At 39.4% G+C, this 10,533-nt stretch overlaps 1 protein-coding gene across 1 annotated transcript; it reads left to right on the top strand.

The window, feature by feature from the left end:
* The first annotated feature begins 9,184 nt into the window (after positions 1–9,184).
* LOC147493742 (uncharacterized) lies at positions 9,185–10,063 on the top strand. The gene has a single exon (XM_086567929.1). It carries the CDS (start codon positions 9,185–9,187, stop codon positions 10,061–10,063), a length of 879 nt encoding a protein of 292 aa, XP_086424055.1.
* The last annotated feature ends 470 nt before the right edge of the window (positions 10,064–10,533 follow it).

The raw sequence follows: 10,533 nt of genomic DNA, 5'->3' as shown, positions 1-10,533 counted from the left end.
TTTCTGTGATGAAAAATATTTAGAAATCTCACCCTAGCATCAAAATTAGGACTTGTTCTTATAAACTTAATTTAATACGTATGCAATAGTTTTTACATCTTTTCATGAGCATTCATGCACTAACTATCATTAAATGTACACAGCAGTAAGTTTATGGAACCCACGGTTAGACAACTTAGTTTCCATATCCTATAATAATCTAACTAAAAAGCCTCAAAATGTGTGATATGTGAGTAATGACACAGAGGAGTAGTTATTCCGAATAGAGAAGTTCACACGTCTACTTACTTGATCACTACCCGGATCCTAGGTGAGAATTTAGGCCTTCTTTGGATCGATATAGCCAAAAATTCACACCTGTAAACAAATTTATCGCTAGTCCCCCCCACTGAACCTTTCATTAATCCTTTTTATTTCACCAAAAAACTTCATTACCCATCTATTAACCACAAATAAATAAGCCCACCTAGATGATGAGTATGAGAAATAGGATGAAGTACGGAAAAATGTAGAGAAAAACTTGTCACAAATCAAAATCAGTCACCTGCTTTAAAAGAAAAGAAAAGGAAAAATAGAAATATGTTTCCAAAAATCAAAAGAAATATCAAAGTTAGAATTTCCCCCAAAATCAAATCGAAAGGGAATACAAAAGCTTAAAAAAGCCAAGTATGGAAACCCATGTTAGAAGTAGGAAAGAAAATAATGATTTCTCTAGTATAAATATCTTGAAGACCTCATCATTTTTGAATTTTCTATTCCATTTTCTTCTACACTACTACCTACGCCCCATAAAACCTAATAAAGACCTCTAGCTCAATTATGAGTAGGATAGTGTGATAATAAGTAGTAGATGTGAATTCTTGACCTCAGCTACTTTGACTGTCATTGAGTATGTGAGGAAACGCGTGCCCACTGCACACTGGAGTTAGCAAAACTTGAGTGGAAAAATAAGAGATAAATTGTGTTCCGACACATACCTGTGAGAACCTACTTAAGGGTGCTATCCAAAGGATCCAGAAAAGGCCCGGACCGTATATTTCATTATAAAGATCACTGCATGCTGATAAATGTAAATAGAGAGTTTTACTCACAAATAAAGCAATGAAACTCTAAACGCAAGTAAAACTATAAACTGAACTGTTACTTATCAAAGATATTTTTTTTCTACTCTCGAATCTATTGACGTAGAGTTGGAATAGAAGATTCGTTCCACTCCTAGTCCTTTAGCATTCAAGTTTTCTACAATTGACGAGTCTATCCAAAGTCTAATGAGAGTAATGATGGAATTTATACTACGATGTGAATTCAAATAACAAGATACGAATAAGCGAAATGACAGGATGCTAAGGGTTTGAATCTAGATAAAGAATTAAAGGGAATTGAATCCACCTTAACTCGACTTAATCAACTAACAAAGACTCGTCGTGATCCAAATTGCAATGCTTCGAATATCAAAATGGTAGTTCTAATCCCTAATTATACATGGCATCTCTACCAATTAATAACTAGCATGTGAGGTTGTCCACCCATTCTCATGGCGAATCAACGATCTTCTAGAGTGGAATAAACTCTCACGACAATTTCTAAGTTAACAAAGATCAAGTTTCATCAAGGCTTCTTCAACCCCTCTAATGGAGATTTAGCCTTGATTCATCAAGCTATCATTTCCCATTGAATTAACACTAGACATAATATAATAATTTTGATTAAACAATACTTCAAATCTAATTAATAACTAAGAATTGAATAACAATAAGAATTGAAATTAGATCTACAAATTTAAATGACAAAATCGAAATGAACAAGAATAAACTATTTTATTTATCTAATCAATGAAGAACAATGATTCAAAGAATTAATTTAAAACAAGGAATGAAACTAATTAATTTAACTAATTGAATTCAAAAACTAGATCTACAAGCTATTTTAATGGCTACTTTCTATTCTAAGCTATCTAACTATCATTTTCTTAAGAGCTAAGTCTTGTTTTATGTAAAGGAGGAGACCAGATCCACAATTTCGTGCATGGGCTGGGGTCTTATGTTTTGGGCTGGAAAATCGAGCCCAAAGCCCAATTTCTTCAGTTCACAAAGCCCGTTTCAGCTGGCTTTGACTTCAGTAGACTTTTGGTCCACTTTTACTCCTCTGATTGGGTCAAGGCTTAGACCATTGGAAAGCTCTTTCTGAGCCGGTCGTTTTGACGAAAGGTAGGCCCAAATCTGAGGCCTGAGTCCAAAGATATGTTCTTCGGAAATTCTACTGACTTGTACACTATTTCTGTCCGTGTTGACTTTTCAGCTTTTGACCGGGATTCATAAAGGCTTGTCTCCTTGAATCTTAGACTTTATCACAGAACTTCTTAGCAACCAACCCTTTGCTCCTTTATATCGCCAAAGTGGCACATTTCTACACATAATTGAGTTATATGCTTGAAATACATAAAAGCACGTAATTAGTAATAACTCTTATTTATTACTCGTATAATTGGTCTAAAAGTAGTATTATTAAGGGGTTAAAACTACAGTTTTGGGCTCTTATCAAACCACCCCCAAACAGCATTTTGCTTGTCCTCAAGCAAATATGAGAAATTAGCATAAGTGACCAAAAATGGAGTTCTAACTAATCTCGTTTCGCCGAGTGCGATTGCATTGACCATATAACCACTAGGAATTCCCTAGTGGACGAGTTATAGCCTCGTGAGAGTTTTCCAGTGAAGGTACTCACAAACTTCATCTATACTACAACGACTCAGAAATAAAACTATTGTTTCCTTATCTATGTCTCAATTATCTATACATCTCACTAGCAATGAATACAGAATAACCAAGTCGAAACTTAAGCTAATATATGTATAATAATCTATCATCTACGAATAAATATATTTACAATGAGTAATACTATGAGGTAAACTAGCAAGTCTGTTTCTGAAAACTCGGAATAGTGTCCTTAAGTAGGTCCTCACATAAATGTCAAGATAAAAACCACTCTGATTTTTCCGCTCAAGTTTCGTTACTCCAGTGTGCAGTGGGCACACTTTACTTTACAAACTCAATGACACACAAGGAAGCCAGAGTCGATCAAACACATCTGTCACTTACTATCACACTAACATATTCCTAATTGAGCTAGAGGTCTTTATTAGGTGTTGCGGGGATTAGGAGATGGTTTAAGAAGGAAGAAAATGGATATTCAAAGAGAACAAGTCTAAGATAATAGAGTCTTCATATTATGTAACTAGAGAAAACCTTATTCTTTACCTTTTGCTTCTACACTTTGTTTCCATCCTTAACCATATTTTTCTTTTCTTTGGCTTTTGACTCCTTTGATTCTATTTTTTTTTTTGGAGTTCTAACTCTTTATTTTCTTTTATTTATTTATTTTTTTTTTATTTGGATGGAAACTTCCTTTTCTTATCTGAAGCGACTAACGAATTCTTGATTTCAAAAGTTCTTGTCTTTTCTATTCTTCATCTCTATTCTCAGACTTATTCAAAGAATTGGGTAGGTTGATTTTTTTTTATTTTGTTTTGTTTTGTAACAGGATAAAGGATTTGTGGTTTATGAAAGGCTAAAGAAAGGCTTAGAGGGGCGATTAGCAGAAAATAATTCATAGGTTTGAATTTCTGTCTATATCGATCCAAAGAGGGCCTAAATTCTCGCTTAGGATATAGATAAATACAAGGATTATTACCTATATATTATCCTAAGTTTCTAAAAACTATTATAATGCAAAAGCTACATGAGATTTCTAGATTATTGAGAGCATAGAGAAAGAAAACAATACCAATATTCCTAAGTGTATAGCATACTTTTTATTTATATTTTTTTTTAAATTTTTTGAATTTTTTTAGCTAGAAAACAAGTGCATATTATACATATCTATATCCTAACAGATGCCTTAATTACACGTGTTTCTATGCCCCCAAACAAGAAGCATGCTTTGTTCTCAAAGTATTTTAAATAAAGAGGGTAGGAAAATACCATTGAAACGCGTGAAATTCCAAAACATCTGCAAAACAAGGTTATAACATACTAATATAGAAAACTGACGCAACTCTATAAGAGTTCCACCCGTTACGGGGTTAATAAGAAACAAATTTGCTTGGGACATAAGCAGACACTAACTGAAATAAAACTTACCTATACTCCTGTTTAAACATTGTCCTCCTCATTTCCCTCTTCAAAGAGTTAAGGTTCCTTCGCATCCTGCCATGCCATGATAACTTGCTAAGCCTGCCGCCGTATGTCGTCAACTTGTGTTAACCTGTCTAGTGTTACTATGTCTGATGGGGTGTAAGGAGCAACCAAATGAGGTTGCACCTGCCATCCCGGCCAAGTCATTACTCGAAATGAGTGAACCACCCAATTGGTGGGTCTCATGACTTCAACCCTTTTCCAATCCGTGAACTGGGTACATAATTCAGGTAGACAACTGAGCATGATGCGGAAAACCAAAACAGGCATAAGAAGATACTTATGTCGCATACTTTGGGCTCTCTTAAGACTAGCCACTAATACTAAGGGAATGTCATATCGGTGATGTCCCTCAGCTAAAGCAAGGAAAACGTCACCAGCGGTACTATTTACAGAAGTAAACTGCCACTCCCCTAGAATATTCATCAAGATGAATAACATGGTGGTGCCTACATTTAGGGACAAGCTACCAAGGGCTATGTTGTAACGCCCTTGGTCCATTATACGAAATACCCCTCCCCCATAATACTCATGGAAATATGTATAGTCATAGAGGTATGAATTATCGGTCATATATCCCCACGTGTGAATAGGATCAGGTATTGGTATTCCCGAAACTAATGCTACCACATACTTATTGAATTCTAGGGGTGTGTCATCAACCGTGACGGAGAATTCTTGTTCTCCATCCTAGTTATAATAGAACTTAACATTACTGTAGAAAAATTCAGTAAGCTTAGGTGAATATGAGTCGTCTTCACTTACCAGAAGATGCCTCTATCCGAACTGCATGATCCTTTCGCGGAACCAATGTCCATAAGACTCGCTCCCTAACAAGTGTTCGAAAGACTGCTCCGGTATTACTATAGGAGAAGTCATCACAAAACTACTCTCTAGAACAACTGCAACTATCCTGGAACAACCCTCGGAAAACTTGAAATTTTTGGTGCCCACAAGGGTCAGGGAGTAGGTGCGCTCAAGGTATGCCTGGGATGGGCGCGGGTGGGCGCTCTATTGAGTTTCGAATTCCAGGCACTTGGGCGCAGGGTGCACTCACTTTTAGCATGGGATGGGCGTGGGGTGTGCTCAGGATAAAAACTGGAATTCCAGTGTTTTGGGCGCAGGTGGCACTTAGGTTTGTTCTGGAGAGGGCGCAGGTCGCGCTCAGGGTAGAATTTCTCTGACAGTGTTGAGGGCGCAAGTGGCGCTCCACTGGGGCGCAGGTGCGCTCGGGGAGCTGTGAGGCCGAAGTGCGAAGGAAAAATAAGGTAAAGAGGGAATGAAATGTGAGAGATGAATGTGAGATGTAGTCGGGGTTGTGAGTGTAGAATGAATGCAATTTTTATAGGATTTAAGTTGCTAAAACGAATTGGGAAGTTACCAAAAAGTTTTAAGGCAATTGCCGGAAATAATAAAATTTCCAAAACCGAAAATGGAAACAACCCATATTCTCTATTCCAAAACAAACCTAATATCTTTTAGGTTAGATACTGCCTAATTTATCGAGATTTCATCCTAACACAATATCTATTTATAGTGATGCCCATATCGGCAATATTTTCAACCCCTACTCCAAAACAACTTCTTAAAATAGATGATCATATAACGAATTATGCTCGGCTAAATAATACCACCCCCAAACAATTCGGGAAGGTGGGATTAATGATAAAAACAACGCATAATTCGAAATTAACCAACTTATATTAAAATTGAATTCAAATAACATACGACAACCAAATTCAAATTTAATTCTTGAACTAATCTTTTACATCCGTATTTAAATAAAAACAAATACAATAAAACAAATCAACTCATTAGATCCCTAAACCACTCGCCTGCTAGTAGTAGAATGCGCTCGAGAAGCGATGGCCCTTTGGGCTTCCGGATGGGCGAGCCATCCGTCTTCGCGGCGACGATGCTCGTGCCTCACGGATCGCTCCTCCGAAGAAGAACCCCCTAGGTGGTAAAGCGTGCAAACCGCGTCGAACTGGCGGCGAGAGCTTCCAACTCGGCCCTCGTCTGTTCCCACCGCTCATCCTCGTGCCGGACACGAGTCTGCCGAGTTCGGAGGTCTTCACAATTAGTATTGAGAGAACGCATGTCATGGTGAATCACAGCCATGCGTTCTTCATCCGACCTACACCTCGTCAAGGCATCGGCATCAAAACATGCCGTGTCATCCTCATCCTCCGAGTTAGTCTCCGCGACTACCCTCTCTTCAGGCAACCTCCAAACTATCTGGATACACTCTCTATAAATTTGATGATTTCGGTGCTCCTTCAGGCAAATCCTATTAGACCTCGGAGTCTCTCTCAAGGTTATCATGATCTTCGTTATCAAAACAGGGAGAGGTGCAATACTCTTTCCAACTCACATAATCATATTTAGCAAAAACTCGAGGATATAGAATTTATACCTCTTTTCTTGCAATATCCAAAGAACGTGCAGATATGTGAACCCGATGTCTCACACTTTCTCCTTCCCAATGACGTTCTTACCAATCCACTGAGCTACAGCTAGTTGGTTGGTTCGCAGAGATGACTGTCGAGCAAAATGAGAAGTCGTATTATATTGACCCTCCATAAGGGTGTCGTTCATCAATGCAGGAACTCTAGTATACTGGGACTCCTGCACTGTGGCTTTTGGGTTTCGTCCAGGCGTAATGCCTAAAATTTCAGCCAATTTCACTCTCGATAATTCTCTCCTAGTCCCAGCCACTTTCATGAACATTTTCTGACAGTCCAACTCTCGCTTCTTATAGAACTGCTCGACCAAATCGGGGTGGTAGAATTCATGTGTCGAGTACCACAATCGATTCCAACCCCTCTTAATCATCTCGTCACCGGAAACGGCGCGAAGCGGTCTGCCTTAAACGCTTGTTCCGGCAACAACCTTCGTTTTTGAGCCATGATATCTTAGAACGATTTGGGGATTTAACTGGTGAGAGTCTTAGAGTATAGATATCTTTAATGGGGACACTCTTAGGGGGGACTTGTTGTGAAATAACTTAACCTACTCTAGTGATCCAGTGCCCTCTTTTTTTTCCTAGAATAGAAAAAAACATTAGGTAGGGTTTTCTTATCCGTTTCTAGCTTCTTGTTTCTTTCCTTTTCTGGTAAAATCCTCCATTGCTGACAGTGTGACTTTAGAAAGGGAAACAAACAAGCATGGATCTTTATGCTTTTGAAAATCCATCCTTTTCTTCTGGTGAGGCAGGTCCCAGTAAGGTTCATGAATCTCCAGATATAGTGAAAGATGGGACTGGGGCTTCTAAAGCTTCATTTGTAGACAAAGTTAGAGGTGCTCAACCCCAACAGCTAAACGTAGCTGATCTTCCTGTCCCAGAGATGAAAGGTAGCACTCCTTCTATTAGACTGCCACAAAAAGCAGTTGAAAGAGGACTGCTTTACTGTAAATTCTACTTGATAGGGAGGTTAGAGTTCTAGAAGATAAAGCTAGAGGAAGTTAAAAGAATAGCTCAGGAGAAATGGCAACCGCAAGGGGATTGGAAAATCATTCCATTAGGCAAGGGGTTTTTCATGATGCGCCTAACTTGTGAAGAAGACTTGAGAAAGATTTGGGGTGGAGGCCCCTGGAAGTTTGGAGATCAAATTCTGCGACTTTCGAAATGGACTCCTGATTTTGATCCAGCAGTACATCGAACTTCCACAGCAGCAATTTGGGTGAAATTTCCAAAGCTTGGACAACAATACTGGGACTATGAAATTCTGATGTCCATAGCAAGAGGGCTTGGAAACCCAATAGGTGTTGATAAGCACACTTTAAACCGAGACTTCGGTTTCTTTGCGTTAGTTTTGGTTGAAATAGATCTTGCCAAGCCTATCCCTGGAAAAATCTTAGTGGAGGAGGGGGAAGGAAAATCTTTTCTCCAAGAGGTGGAGGTGGATAAATTGCTGAAATTCTGCCCTCACTGCAAAGTAGTAGGACATATCATGGCTGAATGTACGGTGATGAGAAGGATAAGGGATGGAGAAACAACGGTCAGGAGCATTGCATCCAAGCCAAATGAGCAATTGCCTGAGAGTACTAAAGGCAAGGAAGCACCAGTGCTTGATCAACCGGCATGGCAGAGGAAAAAATATAAAAGAAATATAAGGAAGAAAATTAATAATGCCCAAGTCCCGAGCGAGGAGTGGCGGCATGAAGGGCGCTTCGTGAGAGTTTGATAGAGGCTTACGCAACGTAACCGGGGATATCTTTCAGACTCTATTTCGAACCGAAGAGACCACTTAGACCACGGCTGATATATCGAGGTAGGGAAATAGTGGATGCTTTGTAAATAGTCCAAATCAAACTACCTAACTCTTGGCTCGTGGAGAATGCAAGGACTTTAATAGGGGTCTTTATACCGGTGATCAAGTTATTGTATTAGACGAAATAGAAGACCAAGTAGGTGGCACTCTTCATGAAGGAGAGCACAATCGGCTGTGGGATAAGCTCATATGATGATTCACACCGTTTACAAATGGTAGTTGCGAAGAGAATGACCCCATAGTGTCATTCAAGTCACCCATAAATACTCTCGAGCTCAAAAATGAAGCTTAACTTCGCTATTGGCATCGACTTTGTTGGGCACATGGATGAGGTGGCGTAAAGAGTCCGAGAGAGCTTGAAAAAAAAGACCATGGAGGACACAAAAGGAAGAAGGCAACAAAGTCCAAGTGGATGGAGCAAGATCTCTCACCTCCATCTACAAGGGCCGGCTCGCCTCGAACTCAACAATGAATATAAGCTATTGGAACGCCGTGGGAGTGAAACAAGATAAATCAATCACTTACCTGAAGGACGTCATAGCTAGTCATAAACCGATATTCTATGTTTGGTTGAACCTCTCATTTCTCCGCCTTCTAGGGCCTTTGAGTTTCTTTGCGGGTTGGGGTTCAATGAGGACTTTGTACACAATAATATTCCCAATAGGATAGGGAATATCCGGGTTTTGGAGGAAGGGAATTGTAATAAATCTTGTTGATATGTCACATCAGCAAATTACTATTAAAACTGGTGATCTTCTTATATCACTGGTTCATGCCAGATCACCTTATGTGCAAAGAAGAGCACTATGGGAAGAGTTGTCACAGCTGGGTTTGAATGCGGAAGCTTGGGCAGTGGCAGGGGACTTTAATGTAGTTACTTCGAATGTAGAAAGGAAAGGGGGGAGGCTTCCTTGTCAAACAGCAGTAAATGAGTTTGTTGAGTTTATAAATGGGAATGCTCTCATGGATACTACAAGTCTCGGCTTCCAGTTTTCATGGTCAAACAAAAGACGCGGAGATAGAAGAATGGTACATAAAATTGATCACATTTTGGTTAGTCAGAAATGGATAGATGCAGCCACAGGATGGCGAAGCAAAATCCTACAACGGAGATTTTCTGACCACTCCCCTATTGTAGGATGGTTCACCGCTATTCCGAAGCCTCATAATATTCCTTTTAGGTTCAAGAAGCATTGGATAAAGCACGAGAGCCTCAAAGAGGTCGTGAAACAGAGCTGGGAAGAATGCCTCAAGGACGTGCCCATCAGAAAAGTTATGAAAACACTCAAAAGGTTGAAGGAAGCTCTAAAAACATGGAGCTGGGAAACTTTCAGGGATTTGAGCAAAAAGAAAAAGAGTGCGACAGAGGATCTGGAATGGATAATGAAAGAGCAAGAGGAGGATCCTTTTAATGTTCAGCTTCAAGTAATGGAACGGAATAAAGAAGAGGAACTAAATGGCATTTTGGACATAGAAGCGGCACAATGGCGGCAGAAAGCTAGAGTTAGTGAGGCCTTTGAAGGGGACAGGAACACAGCTTATTTCCATGCTTTTCACAAGCTGCAAATGAATAAAGCCTTGATCCTGGAGATTTAGAAAAGTGATGGAACCATTCTTAAGTAGCAGCAAGACATCAAACAGCACATTGTCTCAGTGTTTGAAGCTAAGTACAAGCCGAAAATAGTCAGACCCAATGTTGGACTGATGGAGCTCATACCGAAGCTTGTGATTGATGACGATAATGCAACTATCTCAGCAATTCCTAACTTCACAGAGATAAGGCATGCAGTGTTTAACATGGACGCTAATAGCTCACCAGGGCCGGATGGATTTCAAAGAACTTTTTACCAAACTTTTTGGGACATAGTGGGACTGGATGTCAACAAAGCCATTATCTCTTTCTTCAAAGACAACAAGCTTCCGCAGGGTATGAACTCAAATTTTCTGGTGCTCCTACCAAAGGTAACAAATGCCAAATCTGTAAATCATTATAGACCGGTATGCCTGAGTAATTTCCTTTTTAAAATTATTACAAAAATCTTGTCTATAAGGGTTAAACTAATGGC

The sequence above is a fragment of the Coptis chinensis genome, chromosome 6, assembly GCF_015680905.1.
Source record: "Coptis chinensis isolate HL-2020 chromosome 6, ASM1568090v1, whole genome shotgun sequence".
NCBI lineage: Eukaryota > Viridiplantae > Streptophyta > Magnoliopsida > Ranunculales > Ranunculaceae > Coptis > Coptis chinensis.
Note: the sequence above shows the minus strand (reverse complement) of the source record. Positions and strands in the feature narration are given on the sequence as shown.

What these genes read in the sequence shown, in the direction of transcription:
- LOC147493742 (XM_086567929.1), top strand. Translation starts at nt 9,185, where the DNA reads ATGTCACATCAGCAAATTACTATTAAAACTGGTGATCTTCTTATATCA.